The following is a 21,603-nucleotide window of genomic DNA, read 5'->3' as shown; positions in this document are numbered from 1 at the left end:
AGGTCCTGAATATTCTACAAACAGAACATGGCTGTATTAAATCACTGCAACTTTGGGATTTTCATAAAATATGGTTTGTACAGTCAAAAATCTTTGGTTACAATTATAAATAAATTGACACAAATAATAATTACTGACAGACAAGGATAGTGAAGTGTAGCTAAATCCAGAGGCCTTCAGTTTCCACACTGTGTGCCTTTATGAATGACCGTGGAGTCTCACAAAATATTTTCATTGTACAAGACATATTATAGCTGAAATCCCAACCAGTATCTCTTTATCAGAGGCTTTGGTTTCCAGTGCATGAACAGTGTCAACATGAGGCTTGGAACACATCAACACGGTTAAATGGACCGTGAGACTATTTAGCATAACAGAAAACATACTTCAGAAAACAAACGCAGCAAAACTGCTTCCTAGTAATAGCTGACCTTTTTGGGTATTTCCAGCATTTTTCATTAACAGTAGTTACTTGGTTAGAAATCATAGCATGCTTTTAAGCATAAACGTTAATGTGATATGCCCTACAAAACAGGACATTTATACCCAGAATGCATCTGTCTTGATGTAATTAAAGAATAATGGGTTATTTCCTGTATTTACACATTTCCCTGCCGATGTTCCTTCTCTACAATAATATCTCCTCCTTTTTTTACCTCTAGGACTTCATGGCCAGAGATCTCATGCTGTTAGGGGTCATCTCTAAAGTGCCACCTGACAACAGGTGTGTAAACACATCTAACCCTTCTCCTGGAGTCCCACACACTTACACCTTTAAATTCAGACCTATTATAATGCATTTGATTCTAATTCCCTGACACTGAATCAGGTATTGTAGATGTGAACATGTAGATGTTGTAGACTTCTGATGTTCACCTTTACTGCTACAGATGCCATTCATATTCAACAATTACTGTCAGAATTTTCCAGTTTTTTAATACACAGTCTAAACCAGGGCAGTGAATGTTTATGACCAGAAAAGCAGGAATTAATAGAAGGTCTAAAGGTTGATGCCTTAGATCTGTCCTTTAAAACGCAAGCATGTTGATGGCAAATGAAAGCTGTTTGGAAAGCAGTGACTTTTATGGCAATGCTGATCTTCCCTATGCCTTAATTGGTCAATGCCTCCATCAGTCGAAAGTTCCACTGTTGCTATTTTGGAGTGTGTGTTGTCATGCAAGAGAACTCTCAGTTGCCATGATACAGTGAATTATCACTTCACGAAAATGATCGAGAAGCATGGCGAGCAGGGGGAAGCATGCGGCCTGTTTCGGCTTTAGACACGTGAGATAACATCCCGCGCGTGTGCTTTTCTGTCCACGTATGCGTGCGAAACAGAGCTCTGGGTGACGTGGTGCCAGTCCGTAGGGAGAGGGGCCGACTGCAGGACGAGGGTCCGAGCCGCCCCAGCGCCCCCGCCGTCCGTCGCGAGAGGCATCGGCTCTCGGACCGTCCTCGGGCGCACAGCGCCTCGGGCTTGGCCGCCTCCGTGGGACTGCCCTGCCCCTTCTCGCCCCCGGGTGCCCAGGCCGAGACGGCGTGTCAGCCCAACCTGGACGCCATCACGTTTCCGGGCGTCATCCGCGAGAGCCCCAAGAGCTCGTTCGGGGGGCCGGAGGTGTCCGTTAACGCCAACGATTCCAGGGGCGAGCAGAAAACCTCGGACCTTTCAGGTTCAGACCCAGAGGACAAAGCCGCAGGGTCGCATGCACCTGTGCCCTGTCAGCCTCGGCCGGTCCAATGTGGACCTCCAACTGATCCCAAGAGCCCCTCCTCTCCTAAGTCTCTCCCCTCTCTACGAATCTCAGAGTCCAATATCCAGTGTTCTCCATCACCATCTATGTCACAGGAAGATGATGAGGTATTTTTAGCCACACCTTCTACCTTACTACCCCCACTGCCAATCAGAGAGACTGAAATCACAGAGGACCTCCTCCTTTCTCCTCTGCCAAACCCACCCCATACAAAGCAAGAGACACAAGACCTTACAGCTCAGGAACCACAAAGCATAAACAGGTATACACACACACACAGACACGCACACACTCACACACACATGTGTAAAACTGTAAAAATCCAGCAAATAACACCGTCATTACGTGTCTCCATTCCAGTGTCTCCGTCCATCGGCCTGTCGTGACTTCGCAACAAGATAATGACGAACACTTCCTGTCATCCCTGTCAGTGACCTCTGACCCTAACTCAACTCCTGTCAGAGCCGGCATTACCTCTAATTGCAAGAGTCCTCCGCAGTGCCCTGAGGTCAGCTCCACAGAGGAGGAAGAGGAGGAGGAGGAGGAGGCCCCAGAAAGCCTGGGCCTCGATTCGGCCCTGCTGGCCAGGAGAAGGCGCTCGGCAGTGGAGGTGCAGGTGGAGGCGCTGGCCCGTGAGCTGGTCCACAGGGATGAAGCTCTGGCTCCTCTTGTGGAGACCTGGGCGAGCACCAGCACACTGGACCTGATGGAGGATCTTTTCCCCTCCCAGCACCAGAGCCACAGCCCCGGCTGTCCCGGCAACAGGTAAAAACCAGCAGAGGAAACAGGTGGTCAAGATGCCTCTTATAGGGGTATTATGGGATTCCAGAGAGGGAGGGATAAATACAAAAAGAGAAAGGGAGTGAAAGAGGGAGAGAGACTCTATAAGGGCATATGTGACTGATTGATGTGGGTGAGTTTTAACCCACAGGGACAATAAATACCGCAGCCCTTTGTTTATGGTATTAGCCTTCAGATTAATGCTTTGGCTGTGCGTTATCATCAACAAAAGCAAGAAACCACCAGGGAAACTGGTACCACAGATATATTTATCAGAAGGACAATTTTTTTGGATTACTCCCAGAACTTGCTGCTGTATTTTCCGGTTTTAGAAAACTCCGGTGAAGTGTAATGTGTTACATTAAGGTCAAAGTTTGTGTGGTAGGAATCAATTATTAATGAATTAGCCTTAATTTGATCAAGTTAAAGATGTACGCCAGCATCATTGGCGTTGGTAGACGATGGTAGACGTTTCTGTATATATATAATGCGATTATTTACGTACTTGGGAACGTCTGTACCAGATTGTCTATGAACTGTTCAATTGGCAGCCGATGTGGAATATGGAAACACTGTCACCTAGTGGTCAGTCACAAACAATTTCATTGGTAATGTTGAGTAACAATTAAGTACATACATTCGTAAAGTGACTTTAAATAAATCTGCAATGAATGATAAATATAATTTAGATCTGTTTCTTTCAATCATGTTTTTTAGACTTTTCCCAGATTCCATTAAAGCATTTCAAATACTTTTTGGTAAAAAAAAGGTTTATGGTATATAATGATCACACGGACTGTCCCCTGTGTTTCATATGGTGGAGTCAGTTTAACTGTGTGTAATGGGAAGAGCCACGTGTGCTAAACATTCCCTCTGTAAATACCCGGTACGTCATAACTGACCTCATTATTATATGTGTGTGTGTGTGTGTGTGTGTGTGTGTGTGTGTGTGTGTTAGTCAAGATAGAGGGACAAGGGCTACTTCATAGCTGCAGCTGCAGGAGTAGATTTGTTGTGTGTGTGTGTACTTTTACGTGTGTGTGTGTGTGTGTGTGTGTGTGTAAGAGAGAGACAGAGAGTGTACATAAAGGCATTGTTCTTTATCCATTGCTTCATTTATATTTTTTCCTGTGTGTTTGTGTGTGTGTGTGTGTGTGTGTGTGTGTGTGTGTGTGTGTGTGTGTGTGTGTGTGTGTGTGTTCTACCTCATACAGGGCTTCCGATGTTTCGGGTGTGGCATCCAATTCTCATGAGGAATCTGTCCAGGAAAGGAAAGAAACTGATCTGGATGAGGAGGAGTCTGATCTCAACCACAAGAAGGTCTGATTCAAATCCACCCACCAGATTCGTATACCCCAGTCATGGAATGATACAGAATTACGCAGCACAGTTAGGCCCTTGAGGGAGGTGTAAATCCAACACTGTGGGTGTGACATTCAGTAGACAAAATGAAAGATTATACAGCAAAGTTATCAAATGTGCAGGCCTTCATTCTCATAATAACATGAAAACTACATGAAAACATAAAAAATAATATAATACGGTACATAATTTTTTTCACTTTGGAAAGAATGCAAATATATACCATTTCTTATCATTAAAACCGCACCTTAGTAAAACCTTAATTGTAGTAAAAATTCACGAGCAAAATACCAAGGAGTACAATGGGGCTGGGCTGAGTGTAGTACCTCCTCCGCTCCTGCAGGGGGAGCTGCTGCAGGCACTGGCGGAGAGCGTGGCGGCCCTGCGGGCAGAGCGAGCGGACCTGGCGGAGCAGGAGCGGCTCTACGGGACACTGGGCAGCGACACGGAGGCTCTGGTCCAGCAGTACTGCAGGCCCAACGAGTGTGACAAGTACCGCATGTTTGTCGGGGACCAGGAGAAGATCGTCAACCTGCTGCTGTCCCTGAGCGGCCGTCGCAGCCGTGTGGAGAACGCCCTCAGCGCCTTGACCGACGGGCCGGACCAGGACAGCGCCGGGGAGAGGGTGAGGGTTCATGATACACACATACATGTAGTGTTGCACGGTATACCGATACTAGAGTAGTATCGCGATACTTCGTCACTAAAAACGGTACTATACCCCGTTTGCTTAGTATCGGTGCTATAGGACTAAGTGCGTTTTTTTTTTTTTTTTTTAAGAGCAGTATTTCCAAAGAGTGCCACACGGGGGCAGTGTGCGCGTACAGCAGTGCAGCGCTTGCCTCCTCTCTGCAGAATAAGAAGAAACGTGTACGATGGCTGATAATACAAGCAATATTGCGGACTGTCCTCAGCTTGTTGAAAAACTACACGCACTAAGTGAAATATGGAATTATTTGCATACATTTCAGACAGTCATGGCAACCCCGTGGACACATCAAAACCGGTCTGCAAACGGTGCTTTAAAGCTGTACCAACCAAAGGAGCCAATCGATTCTTTTTACATAAAATGCGCTTTCGTTTGACCCACCCAAGGTGCCGTAATGCACAGAACAGTTGGTAATGCTGAAATGGCAGCTAAAACAAACGCAGTGTGTTCGCAGCTCGTCTTAATTAAACAAGGAAAGCAGCAGAAGTGCTGTGTGGAAATACTTTGTATTCGAAGCAGATACAGATGGAAAACTGAAGGACATGAACAAGCCAGTTTGCAGGCGGTGCTTTCGGAACAATTCAACGAAGGGCGCTAAAGCCTGGTTTATACTTGACGCGCCGCGAGCAGCGCGAGGGTCCGCGCAGCGAAAATGATGTAATCGCGGTAGCCTCGCGCGCTGTCAATTCGCGAGGTCGTACACCTCTAGAATTTTGTAACTTAGCGCGCGCCGCAGCGCAATGAACAGTCATGTTTGTAGGGTTCATACACCAACAAGGTGGAATTAAAGCACTTGTACGTCACTTTCAAGGTCCATTTCAATATTTCCCAGCACGTTAAACTTTAGTTAAATATTTATACATATACTCGAAATAATTCGCTTTTTTATCACATTATTTAATGGTTGTTTATTTTCAAAACGCCCAATTTTAACGTCGTCACGTTCTCTCATGTTTCGTCCTGGAATTACAAGAGGCTTGTATTTGTTAACGTAACACAAGAGAACGGTTCAGTCAGACACATATTTGTTTCAAGCATTTTCAAGCACGCGGACAAGGTGTGCGGACTCGCGCGCTACGGTCACTTGCGAAAGTTTAAACCTAGCTTAACACAACGAATCTGGCCAAACACCTGAAGGCACGCATATTTGTACAAAACATTCCAAGAGGTTGGTGATTATTCCCATTTCCGATTATGGTATCCTAGCAAATGTCATATTCTTGGTTTAAGAGCCGTAAGTGCGACAGCACACAGGGAGAAAAATAGAGTGATCGTACTACAATGGATCAATCATCTATGAATACTGAACTCTAATACTGAAGTTTGTTACTTAAAGAGTTAAAGTTGTTTAAAGTATACTTAAAATACACTTTTTGCACTAGCCTTTTTTAACTTCTAAATGTGAATTCCAGAGTGCACTACTATTATTTATGTTAATTTATATTAATGTGCAATTATTTATTTTTCTGTTTTAATGTGGTAGGGACTACACCTTTTATTTATTTGACATTTGTGAAACAAAATACAATATTCATTTGTTTGTTTATAAAAAACAAATAAAAAGCCTTTAAAACGGAAATGAGCACAGTATCTGACTTTGGTATCAAAAATCGTATCGAATTTCAATACTTTTTAAAGTATCGTATCGAAGTTGTAATTCTTAGTATCGTGACAACACTACATACATGCATACATGAGTCTTGAAGGATGTCTTGTCTAAAACACGCTATTTCTTAGGCAGCCTTTAAGTAGTCTTTAACTACTTTGTGATATTTTGATGCCCACAACATGGTTCACAACATGGACGTAATTTTGATTTCAAAAGTGGGGGGGACATAGATTCGTCGCTATTTAAATATTTGGTTTTAACCGTAAAAACTGGGGGGGACCAAAGTCGGCTTTTGAAAAAGTGGGGGGGACATGTCCCCCCCGTCCCCCCCCAAAATTACGTCCGTGGTTCACAATGTGCTGTGTTATGTGCTTCATAGCGGCCGAGTGACACAACACAAGGCAGCATCTTATCAGCTTATAACAGTTCTGTGTAGGGTCCTGTCTGCTTTGTAACAGCACTGAAGAGTTTACCGTCCTGTCTGTGTATGCTCCTGTCTGTGCAGGGTCATGTCTGTGCATAATCCTGTCTGTGGTTCCTGTCTATGTAGAGCAGGCATGTCCAAAATCCAGCCTGCAGGCCAAATGCAGTCTGCGTTCAAACTTCCACCGGCCCGCAGCTTATGCCATAAAATCTGTAATATGCAGCCTGTATAATAAATAATTGTCAGCACCCACACAGTTTCACTTTATCAAATCTGGCCCTCATTGCAAAAAGTTTGGACACCCCTGGTGTAAAGTCCTGTCTGTATAGGGTCCTGTCTGTATAGGGTCATGTCTGCTTTATAACAGCAAATGAAGTCATTAAATGAGCTTCTTAAGTAGTAAAAACTTGTCATTCCCCATGCCCCAACCTTCCAGCCCCACCCCCTCAGTATGATCAGCCAATCAGCTGTTCCGTTGCAGCACTATGCTTCGCCTACTATATGTCATTAGGTGTCACCTGTTTGCTGCGCTTATGACAGCGAATCTGACAGGAAGTGTCAGAGACTTCCTATTTCAAATATCAGTCAGTGTATTGACGTGTTTTTCCTGATGCTGATTGGCTACCATTAGTAGCCCCACCCCACCTCACCCATTCATTACAAATTATTGCCTTGTGGTCTTTTATTTTGTAAACTGATTCATGCATTAGCAACTTACTATGAAAACACTGATAATTGCTCATTCCCTTTGTAAAGAAAATTGACTTGGGTTGTACTCTTACTCTTTTGAGTCTCCCAAGACACTGCCAACACTGTCATTATCCACACGATATCAACAATGAATGACTAGTAATATTTCAAATTACATATTAGCTTGAGTCACCCATAGAATCTTGACCTGAGCGGTGCTTGTACGTGTAGTGGCCACTAGGGGGCACACCAGTTCCGTTTTTGTGTTGACGTTATTGAGCTGGTGTGTGTGTGTGTGTGTGTGTTGCGCTACAGGCGTCTCTGCAGCAGAAGTGGCAGCAGGTGTGCAGCCAGCAGGAGGACGCGCGCGAGCTGAAGGAGAACCTGGACCGGCGCCAGCGCGTGGTGCTGGACTTCCTGGCCGGCTACCTGAGCCCGGCGCAGCTGCGGGACCACCAGCGCTACGTCCGCGCCAGGCCCGCCCTCCTCATCCGCCAGCGCCACCTCGACGAGCTTATCCGCCAGGGGGAGGAGCAGCTGCGCAGGCTGAGGGAGAGCGTGCCCCCGGAGCTCCGCCCACCCGGCCCGGACCCCGCCTCTTCCTCCGCCGATGCGGCACGGGGCCCCGACGTCCCCGCCCAGGCGTCACGGCCCACCACTGTGACGGCGCTGTGATTTCACGTTTTGGTTCGGAAGGCTGCTGAGAAGAACAGGAGCACTTGAAGGGATGGACGAAGAGAAGATGGAGAGAGAGAGAGAGAGGAGGATGGGAGGAGGAGTGAAAGAAGGGCAATAAAGTAGATTAAAGGAGGAAAATGAGAGAGACTCAAATCTTTTCTTCTCCCGTGACAGTACCCATATGGTAACGTGCCTTATCTGAAGGTGTTCACATCAGAAGATGGTGAAGATGAAGATGGTGAAGATGGTGCCGCCTCAGTAGTCTGTGGCCCTCAGGAAGTGTCCCGCGGCGGCCATCTTTTCCGGGGGCGGGCCGTGAGACCCGTGGCCCCCGGTGAAGGTTGACCTCAGCACAGCACCCAAACCCCAACACTGCCTACCAAACCGCCATGAAGCAGAAGTGGCCAGCCGAACCACACGCAGCCCAGTGACGTAAAACGTCCTGACGCCATGTGGCAGGACTCCGGGACTGTGGGACACGTGCTCTGATGAGAGTGGGCCTCTGCTGAGCATGTGACTGTAGTTGCTGTGGTAATACTGTGTGCAATCACTTCCTGACAGGGTCCCGACACACGCATAACAGGTTCATCACTTTGAGAAAGAACTGCCTGTTTTTCACAATGCTGTAGTCTCTCTCTCTCTCACACGCACACACACACACACACACACACACACACACAAACAAGAAGTACAGAGTTACTTACACAGACCCAAATAAGTACACAAAGTCTGTGCTTTAAATGAAAGTCAACTATCCTCAAATTAACTTTAAAATCAAACTGCTCGAAGGTTGCAATTATTTATGAATAATATGAAAATGTGTGTAAAGTGGACATGTACATACTCTGACCCACAGCCTCCCCAGATTATTAAAGTGTAGACAAATAAAGACATTCTATATTTTATAAAACAGTATAAGGCCCATACATGAAGCTTTCAGGAAGAATATATTCATTTTCCAGTCACAGTTGGCTTTAAAAGAAAAAAAGGTGCTCCTGTATCTGAACCATTAAAAGATGCTTATTAGAGATGAAGTGGTATTTTATTGCATATTTGGTTATGTGCCCCACAATTACAATGCTTGTATTCTGTTCAAATATACGCTATATGACCTGATATTATAAACACTGCTGTATTTTCTTAAATAAGCCCATAGCTTCCAAAACCAGTTAGCCAGTGTTTATTATTTTTCATTTGTTGTCATTTGTTTTAAGAGCACATTTCCAGAATCCTCCATAACCCATCTAGTTCTGTACATCAGGTCCGTACACCTTTGTGTGGTCATACACCAGCCATCAACACATTACTTTCACTGCGTTTGTTAGACGGAGAACTTCACACCCAATTTGGGCTGGATCACTGAAGTGTCGTTTTGTTATTTTTGGCAAATCATACCATTGGATCTTGGCTTACGCTGTTGTTGAGAAAGGAAGAGGAGAAAGGAAACACAGACACATTCTACAAAAATAAATCTATTTTTTAAAAACAGATTCGTCTGCGGTGTTCGCTTCTGACATAAAAACACAGCAAACGATGCAGCCGTGCTCCCGGAGATCCACCGCCCTGCAGTGTTTAGTTACTACTCCAGCTCACCCTGTCCAGATACACCTAACATCCTAAACTAGATTAGTTAAGCCTAATTTGATTAAGCTTGGATCTGATGTAACAATATAAGTACTTATCTTCAGCATTATGTATTCCCCCTTCTCTCATATGAATGCAAACACACCACACCACTCCAGACACCAACACCTTCTTTAATAAACCTCAGTCCTGCTTTCAAACAGAAATAAATTGCTTCAAAAATGTCTCAGAAATGAAGTAAAAGTAATGCTTCACTTGAGTCTGAGAATTAATGCAACACGTAATTTTGTCTGGGCTCAAACCAAGAGAAACTCATTATTACCAAAATGATTTGAGTTACGGTCCAAAAACTTTAACAAGAATGTGAACAAAAATGCAAAAACTGTTACCACGGGACCCTGCAACACGAAGTTGACCAAAAGATGCTGACTGTTGATATGTCGGAATGACTGTAAAATAATATCCATAATGGTCATCTTAAATTACACAGGAACACTGAATGAACAAAAGCATATCCAGGCATGTTCTTAGGTGTGTGAAACAACATATTTATTGAGTTGACAGTATGATAACAGCCATCATGAATTTAGTGGTGATGATCCAGGATCAGTTTTTGCATTTAATTTCTTACATGTGGTCTTAAACACGAGACTGACCTGCCTGACATATATGGGGCTACGTCGCTGGCTTACGTCGTTTGGTCAACTGGATTAAAATACATCCTAAACAGTTGTCTGGGTAACGGGATTAAAAACACACATCCTGAACAGTCACAGTATGTGAGAAAGAACCGCGCAGGGGGTGAAGGGTCAAAGGTGATCGTTCTGTGGGATTCTCCTGTAGTGGAGTTGTAGGGTATATTTTAAAACATGCAGCACAACTGGCTGCATCACAGCAGCGAACTAACCACAGGTTACAGCGACACACACACCCGTGACATGCCGGGGCACGTCTGCAAACAGTTCATGCATCCCGTGGCATTTGTTTTCCTGGTTAAACAAGTCCAGGAGAGGAGATTGTAGGGGAAGGCACGGGCTGATTGGGAAGGTGAAGCTCTATTTGTAGGAGACGCTTCATTTAAAGTGTACAGAACACGCCAGTGTCCAGTCAGCTCACTGCTGAGACTCGCTGGATTTTTTCTTAAGTGACAACGCATAATGGAGGCGTTTGGCCTCAGATGCTCTCTAAAGTCCCACAGAGTGGCAACAAACAGTCCTTTCTTTACTACGCCTACACACGGCACTGGTGCTGCACGTGTGTGTGTGTGTGTGAGAAACAGCAAGAGGGCCAGACTCAATAACATTCTTTTTGCGATCCTGTTGTCCACAGCATCACCTGTACAGCAATAAGCACACCGTATGAGTCCAGGTTCCTATGGTATTACCTAGGCAACCATGGTTCCGGAATGCTCTCTACCAGCAGAATCACAGTTTGCCAACTCTGGCTTTTTGGATTTACTGCAAGATCAATGCAAGCTTAATTATTAAACCCTCAAGCTGAAACAGCTGAAAGTTTCATCCCTGATGACCACATTGAAGCACTTGTATATGAAAACCTACACATACCGATTATATTACTGGACGCATACCTGCTTTACAGTCTTATTTACAGTCAAATATAGCACACTTCATAATGGCCGCCAGTCAGCAGAACATGAGATGTGAAGAGTGGGTAGAAAACGAGGACAGATTCCCGTTTAAAGTTCTGGCAAAACACGGACCGTTTGTTTACCCATAGATTAGAGGGAACAGGGCAACAGGTCCATTCCTATCCCTGCTCACGTCAAAAACAGGGAGATAAAAGAACCGTGGACATCTAGTCAGAAGAGCCCTTCAGGAGAGGAGAGCCCATGTTATTAGAGGGAGAAAACCCAGGACTGAATAAGCAAGGATAAAGAGGCTGTGTATAACAGTCATGTGACCAGCGGAACTCAAAAGCAGCTTGAACACGCAGATGAGCAAAGCAAACACACGCACACGCATAACTTGTGTGCATTCTTGTACTCTCGTACCCTTCCGTGGAAAGACGTTTGGCTAAACAACTGAGCTCAGAAGAGATATAAAAAAGCTGAGGGAAAGCTGAGTCTTAAAGCACCCAAAGTGGTTTAATGAATATTGAACCATTAGTGTTCATTTCCGTTAGTGACATAAGTGTTTTCTGTGAGTTAACTCCATGATACACATGTGGCACCTTAAGAAGCACCAGTCTTGCTGCCAGAACTGATTCAGTTGAACAGGTAGTTCTGAAACTCTGAAATTCTCTATCTCCGTTTTGAAACTCTCCATCCACTGTACTGAAACAGGAGCATCGGTCTCCCAGAAGTTCTCACAAGAAGGTCTCGGTCGTGTTCGAGACTCTGAGCTGAGGCTTGTGTTTGAACAACGCAGCGAACGACGTGTGTCTCTTCACCGTTGCGGCAGACGGGGCGGCGGCCAAGACGGGGGGCTTCTCCGCAGTCCAGCGCGCCCCCGCGCTACCCTTCGATGCCCTCTGGGGGGCACCGAGCAGCTCGAGCAGCTCCCAGTCCCTGTTTTTCTCAAGGTACTGCCACGGCTTCTTGCCACTGTTGTCCCTGAGCGACACGTCGGCCCTAAACTTCTGCACCAGCAGGCGTAGCATTTTCCTGTGGCCGTGGAGGGCGGCCAGGTGGAGGGGCGTGTACCCGCAGGTGCTCCTGGCGTCCACGTCCAACCGCAGGCCCGCCTTGCTCACGCCGTACCAGAGTGTGTTGAGGACGCGGTGGTCCCCGTTCTTGGCGATCCAGTGCAGGACGGTGTAGCCCGACACGAAGTCCCGCTTGGCCAGCAGGGTCGGGTCGTCACGGAAGAGCGAGTAGACGTCGGCCCAGGTGCCCGCGGCCGCCTTGGCGAACCACTCATGTTCGCGGGGCTCCAGCGGCACCTGAGGGTGCCGGGGGCCGAGGGAGGCTGAGTCGTGCGTCAGACTGCGGGTGGAACCGGCGGAGGAGAGGCCATCGAGGGTGCTCTGGGTGCGAACGGACAAGGCGGAGCCGGGCCGGTCGCTGAGGAACGAGGAAATGCGACGCAGACGCCTGAGGCGGGCCGAGTCTGCGTCCTCCCGGGCCGCCTGGTCCAGGTCCGCCCCCAGGCTCCGGCACATGCGGTTCCGAAGGCGCTGGGAAAGCCGGCGGGCGATCGGGCCGGGTGGGGGTGTGTGGCCGGCGGGGGGCGTCTGTGTCTCCTGATCCATGAGGTCCCCGGTGGAGCAGTGCCAGGGCGCCACGCGCCGCTCTGGACAGTGCAGCTGGGCCAGCAGGTCGGCCTCGCGCAGGCGATGGTCAGTGGGCAGGCCCTGCTCCAACTCCTCCGCCATGATGACGTCCAGCGCGTCTTCGCTGGACCAGTCATCCCGAGCGAGCTGCCGGGGCCATTCAGAGGGGAACAGGGTGAGGCTGCTCTGGCTGGACGAGAGACCCCGGTGCAGGCCAAATCCCCGGGGATCAGCTGTTGCGGTGGGGCGGAGGGACTCCAGGGGCATACTGCGTCTCTGGGGAGCAGCACCAGGTAGACCCGCCCCGGGTCCATATTCATCCGACTCCTGGACGTAAACACCTGGGATCGGCCTGAGCAGGCTGTCGTTGCTCTGGCTCAGACCGCTCTGGTAATAAGGGCGGGAACAGGAGGAGGCAACAGGCAGGTCAGCTAAACACGGACTGGAGGCATAACTCTGAGACCGTCCCAGAGGGATGGCAAACGGCCATGGCTCCTCATGATAACGGTCATTAAGTGCGTGTACCGTGTCACTGGGTGGACAGGTCAACACCACCTCGTGGTAAGGGTAATCCAGAGCACAAGATGTCCGGCTGCAGCCGTCTGCTTCTCGTGATTGTCCGAGCTCGGCGTTGTAAACACCATTGTGTTTGGGACCTGCCGTTTCCGCAAGTCCTTTCAACTCCCCCAACTGCTCCGAGCTCTGGCCGCTCCCGCTAGAGCGCTTCGAGTCCGTAATAAACGCGCCTGCTCTCAAAGTACAAGCGTCGCCACCGGTCTCGCCGCCGGTACCGGGAGACACCGACACCGTCGGTTCCCACGCGTGCGGGGGCGAACCTTGGGCAGGCTCTACATTAACCAAAGCTTGGATAGGCTTCTCAGAAAGAACCGTTTGGACGTCGTTGTTATTATTGTTGTTGTTTACAATCCCAGCAACGGGTAAAACGTGCTCGGTGTGGTTCAGACTGCCGACCGCTGGAGCCTGTGTGGGTTTCAGGTGGCTCGCCTGGCGGTGCGGCTCACCTGGGTCCCGTCCTCCACCCCCCGCGGGTGTAGCTGCGCCCTCCCTCACTTTGTGCTTCCCAGCTTCGCGTGTCTTGTCAGAGCGACCGTCTGAGGAGATTTTGCTGGCGGGGAAGTATAGGAGATGTGGCCGATATTTTTTCTTCAGCGCAACGTAGCAAACGCCGCCGTCCTGCTTCACCGTGGCCAGGGTGTTCACGAAGGTTTTGAACAGCTCGCGGTTCCTCGCCTGGTTCTCGTGGTCGCGCAGAAACCCGTTAAAGTGCGCCAGCAAACTCGCGTTCCGCACGACTCCTCCGTTGCCGACTAGAAAGCTGAACACTGCTTCTTGGGTGAAGTCGGTGGCCATGCTTCGTCCGTCCGTTCGGGCGTCTTCTCGAGTTTCTGCAGCGTCAAAGTTCAGGATAAGCTGTCAGAAGTTTCGCCTTCACACACGTGAACTCCGCCCAGGCGCGTTTAACTCCACCTGCCTACCTGGGATATGGCCGTGCTGGACACGACGCTCTGCAGTCTGCCTACCATTCCGTTTTAGAGATAAATATGCTTCTAAAAAGTTACCTTCTTGAAAATGTAATTGACATTCGGTTACATTCAGTTTGAGGGCGCCGAAGCAAGACATAGGAAAGGAGATAAATTATAGAGTGGGCTCGAAAAAAACGATTCGATTTAGGCCTGACGCGTTTGTTTGTTTAAAGCAATATGTTTTACCCCACAATTAACTTGATGTTATCTCCTCAACTCATTAAAAAAGGCTAAAGAGCATAATGGTCCTGATATCATTAGGAGTCCTTGAGAGATGTTCCTGCTAAACCGTTTTGCTAAACTTTCCCACAGACTAAACATACGTGCAGTTGGAGTTGTTTGTTTTGCTGTCTCTTATCACTGCTCTTAAGAAAGGCACGATGGATGGAAAGCTAGCAGAAGACAGCTACAGCTGGCTCTCACAGTGACGTGTGTTTATAAGATCATTACTGGAGCGGTGCAAATGGATTTAGAAGTCTGGATAAGATTTCCTCCTTTAGATTCCTCTAGGAATGTGGATTCATTCTTGGTTCGCCCCCGCGCCCCCCACTCCGCCCCCCTCTCCTCACACACAGAACGAAGGACCGTAGTCGGTGTGGCGTAGTACAGGTTTCTGTTTATTTGAATCTTTCCATTCATGTTGCAGCAGAACTGACAGTCCTCGGGCCTCCAGAGGAGAGCAGAGAAGCGGGGAAGAGCAGCCGCGGAGGTAGGGGACACTGGGACCGGAGCTCTGTACCATTAGGGCTCCAAGATCCACTCATTACTGCACCCTCACATCTGTGCAGATATGTGTGAGGAGATGGTGTGTACTGTAATAATGCCATATTAATGCTGTCTTAGTAGAAGTGATAGGGAGGTCAGCACCATTAAACACACACACACCTAATGAAACAACAGTCAGACCATGGAGTGAAGAAAGATCAATCAGTCCAGAGAAAGCGAGATGGAGAGAATGAGAAAGAAAGGATTAATGAAAGGGGGAGGAAAATCAAATCATAAATATTTGTATTACACATCATATCCAAAACAAGTATTAATAAACTCTCTTTGTTTTAACCCTGGAATTATACAACATTAGTCCACACTTACATTCAGGAGTGCCATTTGATTTGTACAGAAGAGCAACGAAAAAGAAAAAAAAAAAGTCACATGACAGAAAATAAAAATAATAATCAAAGATAATAGAAGATCGCAGCACTCTGAGGATGTGAACACACAGGGCCACACACACAGGCACATGCAAATCTAACGTTATTTTAAAAACTTTACCCAAACAGGGATGAGTGAACACTGAAAGTAGACATTTTACTACAAGAGGGCTGGGAAAAGTATTTCTACTTTTTTGTAGAGATTTTCACTTTATATAGTTTTTTTTTTTTGCTTTTTGTAATTAGTCTGAACAGACAGGTGTGAATGAAGAGTATAATTATATGCGCACAGGGCTCTTTTCTGCTCTGAAGGCTGGAGGAGCTGCCATGACTGCGGTTTCTCTTTTCCCTAGGAGACAGGGACGGGCTGAAGGGCGGGACATGGCGGGGACCCGCCCTGTGGACAGGCCCCGCCCCCAGGCAGCTCGTCTCCGCCCCACAGAGGTGCTTCCGGGGAGGGAGAGCCGTCCTCGTTGTAGAGGCGCTTGATGCCGTCGAAGTACTCGTCCACGTCCATCTGCTCCACTTTGCGTTTGGCAGACGGCTTCCTCCGCAGCGGCAGGGGGGCGGGGCCGGGGGGCGGGGCCGGGGGGAGATGCCAGGGGGGCAGTACTGGCTTTTGCCAGCGTTCTGGCTGGGGGTCACATAGGGGGGAGGGGTGTGGGGGGAGGCAGATGTATACAGTGTTGGGAGGCAGGGACGCCGTGTGTGTGGACAGGCAACGTGCAACCAGCTCTCTGCAGCAAATCAGCTCCGAGCTGTCGACCTGAGCAAGACAGATAAAAAAAATAGACCATCATTAAAATGACAAGACAACACGCTGGTCCCAAAAAACGCACCGTCTCCCTCAATGAGACGGACAGTCCTCGCTGGCCTGCCAGACTGCTGGAGATCTAACCATCTGTCCATTTTGATCCATCAAACCAAAGGTCAGAGCAGCAGTCTAGCTGCCTTCAAATACGACATGCTGAGTTTCAGGATGTTTAGAGATAAAAAATGTATTCTTAAGGTAAACAATCAGGGAATTATCAAGGTGTTTGGTTTGGGGTGTGTGTGTGTGTGTGTGTGAGGGAGAGAGAGAGAGAGAGAGAGAGAGAGATAAAGGACTGGTTTTACAGTCCCAAGGATGCAAGTGTGTGTTTTACCTGAGCTTTTTGCAGCAGGTCAACAATGAGAGTGAACCAATCAGGGCAAAGTTTCTCCAGCTGCAGTGTGACGAGGGCGAGAGCCAGCATTGAGCCGCGCACCTGCAGCAGTGCACTGTGGGAAATGCAGTGCAGCAGCTCCTGGGTAAGGAGGGCCAGGTGCTGGGACCGGTTCAAACCAGATAAGCCACTGCTCAGGTGCACTGCTTTACAGCTGAACACCATTGCATGAAACTAGAGAGAGAGAATATGTCTCAGCACTTTAATAGGGAACCATGTTGCTAGGACAGGCATGTATACTTTCTACTCATTCTGATTTGCAGTTCCACTTTACACCACCAGGGTGCACCCTAACCTTTATTGTCAATGCTTGTCCTGATAAATCACAAGTGAGGACACAGGAAAAAACACAGTCTTCGTGGTCCTGACCTATTCATTGTTTTGACACAATCCTCCTTGTGACATCACTTCCATGTCTGCCCGGGAGTACGAGAAACTGCTTTCCCAACACATTTCACATGGCTTTAGTCACCACAACATGAGTTTATTTTATAATTAGGTTCTGTGTTCCTTTTGGTAATAGTATTTTAAAATTTGTATCCAAATTTAACATCATGTACTGTACTTTATGTACTACTATGTAATGACCATCAGTGAATGTAATAAGTATCGTTTTACACATTAGACATACAGGCAAAGGATATTTTAATTCATTTGCTGATTTGTGTGAGTAGTGGACAAATGTGCAAGGAATTGTGTGTGTGTGTGTGTGCATTTGTGTGAGGTGAGAGACAGTGTGTGTGTGTGTGTGCGCGCCTGCCTGTTCAGATGAATTGTAATTGCGTGAGTGTGTGTGCGTTCAGAGACACTCACGATGTGCAGGAACTCGAGTGGCGTGGCAGTGTGCAGGTCCCAGCGGAGTTTATCCAGAACAATCCTCTCCATCCTCAAGACCTCAGAGGAAGTACAGCCACACTCGCTGCTGTTGATCAGCTCTCTCAGAGTGGGGAGTCTCTACACGTACACAAACACACAACAAAGCTTGACGTTGTGTTTCTCCTGGGTGTGCGGTCTAATGTGTTGTGTAAAGGGTCTGTGCAGTGCTGGAGTGGACACACACACACATACTGCTAGCCCCAGGTGACTCGGTCAGGTGGCCTCGGGAGCAACTCACCTCGTCCTCCTCACTGGTTTTGGCAGCCAAGAAGAAACAGGTGATGGCAATGCAGCGCAAGTACTTAGGACGCGCCTGGGGAGGGGGGAAGAGAGAGAGAGAGAGAGAGAGAGAGAGAGAGAGAGAGAGAGAGAGAGAGAGAGTGTATGCGAGTGGTACAGGAGGATAACATGTAGGCCTCCAGTTCAGCAGTGGAAGACTTGGTAACCAGTCATGTAAGCAAGGCTGCATGCATGTTGCACAGCTGGGAACCGATCCTGGAGCACATCTTTGCATGTTTATCCCCCCACCCTTACTTCCTTCATTCACTTCCTGCTCTGCTGACCAATAGACTCAATAGTGAACAGGGAGCTGCGGGGAAACACTCTCAGGCTTTTATTCAAATGCGCCTGTGGTCACATCATCTGGACAGATGGCAGTTTCTCAACCTCCACCGGCAGACCCATCCACCCAAGACCGAGAACCTCCGTCAGGCTGCAGAGGAACCATCCACCCAAGACCGAGAACCTCCGTCACTCCCGTACACAGAGCACAAGCACAATGGAACCTAATACTTCAAACTGTGGTCAGCTTGAGCGTCCGCTGGAACTGCACATCTCTACATCTCTCAACAGTATTTTTGCACATTCTGATAATCACGGTACAGAATCCGATTATTTATATGTACCGTGTCATTATCACTCATCACTACATAATGTAAAACAACACGTTGCCAGGTGACATTAGCCACATTGTTTTAAAGGAAAACTGAAAGTATCTTACTGATATTTATAAACACTTAGAATGTAATCAAAATTCCACAGAAGCATGGAGCAACATATTTGTAAAAAAAAGAAAATGTCACCCAACAAGTGCGTCACCGGATAACCAGCCCGAGAATGATTTGAGAACGAAAGCTCGTCTCCAAACTGCACACTTCCGTCTTGGTGACAGAGGCAAGGTCAGCGAGGGCCTAGTACACGGGCACCCTTCCACGACTGTGTGGACGTTACACGAATCTTTGAACTCTCAACTTCTGAACTAAAACTGCATAAGGATGCCGAATCACACCTGCCGTCTCAAGTGCGACGTGTGATTTCCAGCAGAAGTCAGACGTGACAAAGCAAAGCCCGTGAATCAGTCTAGGAATGATGACATCAGGGATGATGACATCAAAGGCGAGTGTTGCAGGCAGCTCTGTGGAAACGTGTAGAGCTCTCATGACTGTATCCTCACCACGGCTCGCCCACCAGCTTCCAGTAATGAGCGGTCACAGCGTTTACTTTTACCAGTGCGGTATTTGGCCGACACTCTTATCCAGAAGTGCTTTGTGTTGTCAACAACATATCGATGTCAGTATAGACAGGCTGGACACAATTCTGCTCCAACAATCAGGCTAAAGGGGACAGTGGAAGGTTGTTTGCTTGGTTGTGATTCTTGTACTACAGTGATATTGTAGTACTGTATGCTGTCTACCTTTGGCCTTTGTACAAATTAAAGTTTTACAGAGCAACATGGTGGGGTATTAATGGAGAAAAGCAAACATTAAACACCATCGGCGTTGGGATGGCCCGGCCATACCTTAACGGTGGAGAGGAAGCGGTCGAGGATGGAGACGGCCAGGCAGAGGGTTTCTGGGTAGAGCTGCAGGCGGCGGTGGACGTCAGCAAGCCATCGCACTGCCTCGTCACGCTGGCCGGGGGAGATGTCCGCATCCTGAGGGTCGTAAAGGTGTCGCGTTAAGAGGACGCAGATAGCTCAGTGTGGGTGTCTGGTACATTATGATACAGGTTCAAAGAGGTGGGGTAAGGGTAGGAGTTGTGACAAAAGTATTATGTAAATGTATTATGTAAAACTCGATCAAATGTATTCCATTAATAAACTAATTTCAATACAATATAACATTTTAAAAAGGATTTTACACTCCTTAACACACTTAAAATGTCAAAATGAGGCCCGGACTGTGATCGCACGCAAATGATCCCACAGCTAATGAGAGGGCGCGGGGTCGTCCTACATCACCTGGCTGGAGGGTTTTTTTGGCACGTAGACCTTCCACAGCTTGGCTTCCCTAGAAGCGGCCTTCTCCAGGAGAAAAGACAGCCTCCGGCCGTCCAGGGGTTCGGCAAACTTCATGACGAGCCCCGGAACAGCCTACCTCCCCACTGGATACAGCAACCTGCGGACAACGGCGGACAACCTCAGTAGGAGGACGAAGCTTCTGGAAAACGGCGATTTACGACCTCTAACTTTTACAGGTCAACGTATAACGACGGACGAGGTTTTGCATCTTTAAAAGTGCGCTGCTTGCTGTCGTGTTGATGTTGAGGTGAGAATGTGAAACGATTTTTCTTCTGCTGCTGCTTGAACTCGCACTTTGGAGATGAACCCTTGTTCAGGTTCAACCCCTACAAACCCTCCTGCGTTCACCTGACAGCAAGAAAGCGCCATAACCTGAACGTGTGGGCTGTCTTACTAAAGGAAGAACGACAGTAACTAAAACGTGGACTAACTTTAGTATTAGTCTTTATATTATATTGTAAATATAACACAACTGGCAGCTATGGAGTCGGAGGTTCTTACCTCCCCTTCAAGGCTGTGGGAAACGCAGTCCGACTTGGAGATCATCCGGTCCATTAAACTGAGATTAAATAAGAGAGCAGGTTGCAATCGGGACACATCTTTACGCTTCCGTCTTCGCCTCCATTTTCTGATAAATTTAGGGGGATTAAAAACTGATAAAAAATAAAACGAACGGAATATAGACAAACGCGTCTACTTCCGAGGAGGGGATTGAAGAGGAAAGGAACCGGCCCGCCCCCTTCTTACTCCGCAGTCTGTGTAGGACTTTATTTAGTTAAAATATATATATTACTAACTAAATAGATGTTGCGACTCAAACATATATTCAAAATATTGCGATTGAAAATGAATTTGTTGAGGTTGTGTGTAATTTCAACGTTGTGTTGATGTTTGCAAAGTGGGAACTATTTTCTCTGGCGAACGGATTATTTAAAGATTATGTAATGCGCTTGTCCTCCGGCACTACTTTCGGCCAAGGCAGATGACATTGGTAATAGGAAAACAAACAATATAACCCCTTATACCGAGCACATAACGAACACAAACCATAACAGATATTACCCTGTTTCCATTTGATCACCTTGAAAATAAATAAAGCATTTTCACTTATCGGTACTAATCAGGATGGCCATGATACATGTTAATATTTGACCAAAAAAAATGTCAGGTTTAAACAATGTGTAAAAATAACGATTTTATTCGATGGTAAAAATGTGTAAAACTACAATTATAAAATCTTAAGAATACATTTGTTAATGACGGTATGGTTGAATGCTTGACAAAGGGTGTACCAAGTAACAACGTACCACAGCAAACAAATAATATCTACGTTTATACATGTCAATCAGCTCCCCATCGACTTTCATGAAACAATCATCATCCAATGAGAGGCGAGGATTTTGGGCGGACTATTTGAACGCAGCCAAACCCGAGAGCCGGATTGGTCCATCGTGCTGCCAACGGGTCTGTTTAAAGAGCGTCTTCAAACCTGCGTTTCCGTCTTCCAAAACGCTAAATATGTAATACACGTTAAACAAATGTGCCGAATCCACCAAACCAGGCGAGAAACTCCAACAGTTGTGAGCCGTTTGAGCCGAATAAGCGGAGTACGTTTCGTACGTGCGCGCTCACGACAGGGTGACGTCGTGTCGGGGGCGTGGACGGGCGACATCAACAAAAGGAAACGGAGCAGCGACACAAGAGAGC

The 21,603-nt window shown here is 47.3% G+C and overlaps 3 protein-coding genes across 4 annotated transcripts in view; 1 reads left to right on the top strand and 2 right to left on the bottom strand.

Annotated features, from left to right (window-relative positions):
- shroom3 (shroom family member 3) overlaps window positions 1-9,494 on the top strand; it is a 39,423-nt gene extending 29,929 nt beyond the window's left edge. For both annotated transcript variants that reach the window (XM_076994367.1, XM_076994366.1), the window contains 6 exons: window positions 663-724; window positions 1,339-2,016; window positions 2,115-2,519; window positions 3,749-3,854; window positions 4,240-4,521; window positions 7,644-9,494. In XM_076994367.1, coding sequence (XP_076850482.1) covers window positions 663-724; window positions 1,339-2,016; window positions 2,115-2,519; window positions 3,749-3,854; window positions 4,240-4,521; window positions 7,644-8,003 — 1,893 coding nt within the window. In that variant the 3' untranslated portion in view covers window positions 8,004-9,494. The remainder of the gene's footprint in view (window positions 1-662; window positions 725-1,338; window positions 2,017-2,114; window positions 2,520-3,748; window positions 3,855-4,239; window positions 4,522-7,643) is intronic.
- An 86-nt stretch (window positions 9,495-9,580) lies between these two features.
- On the bottom strand, window positions 9,581-14,853 carry sowahb (sosondowah ankyrin repeat domain family member B). The gene has a single exon (XM_076994369.1). It carries the CDS (start codon window positions 14,190-14,192, stop codon window positions 11,916-11,918), a length of 2,277 nt encoding a protein of 758 aa, XP_076850484.1. The 5' UTR covers window positions 14,193-14,853; the 3' UTR covers window positions 9,581-11,915.
- A 108-nt stretch (window positions 14,854-14,961) lies between these two features.
- ccni (cyclin I) lies at window positions 14,962-20,627 on the bottom strand. Its single transcript, XM_076994370.1, has 7 exons — window positions 20,398-20,627; window positions 19,837-19,993; window positions 19,396-19,530; window positions 17,836-17,910; window positions 17,535-17,675; window positions 16,662-16,895; window positions 14,962-16,282 (listed from the first exon to the last, which is right to left on the bottom strand). Exons 2-7 carry the CDS (start codon window positions 19,948-19,950, stop codon window positions 15,866-15,868), a joined length of 1,116 nt encoding a protein of 371 aa, XP_076850485.1. The 5' UTR covers window positions 19,951-19,993; window positions 20,398-20,627; the 3' UTR covers window positions 14,962-15,865.
- Between the last annotated feature and the right edge of the window lie 976 nt (window positions 20,628-21,603).

Source organism: Brachyhypopomus gauderio, unplaced genomic scaffold (genome assembly GCF_052324685.1).
Source record: "Brachyhypopomus gauderio isolate BG-103 unplaced genomic scaffold, BGAUD_0.2 sc140, whole genome shotgun sequence".
Lineage (NCBI taxonomy): Eukaryota > Metazoa > Chordata > Actinopteri > Gymnotiformes > Hypopomidae > Brachyhypopomus > Brachyhypopomus gauderio.
This window is presented reverse-complemented; position numbering and strand designations above follow the sequence as displayed.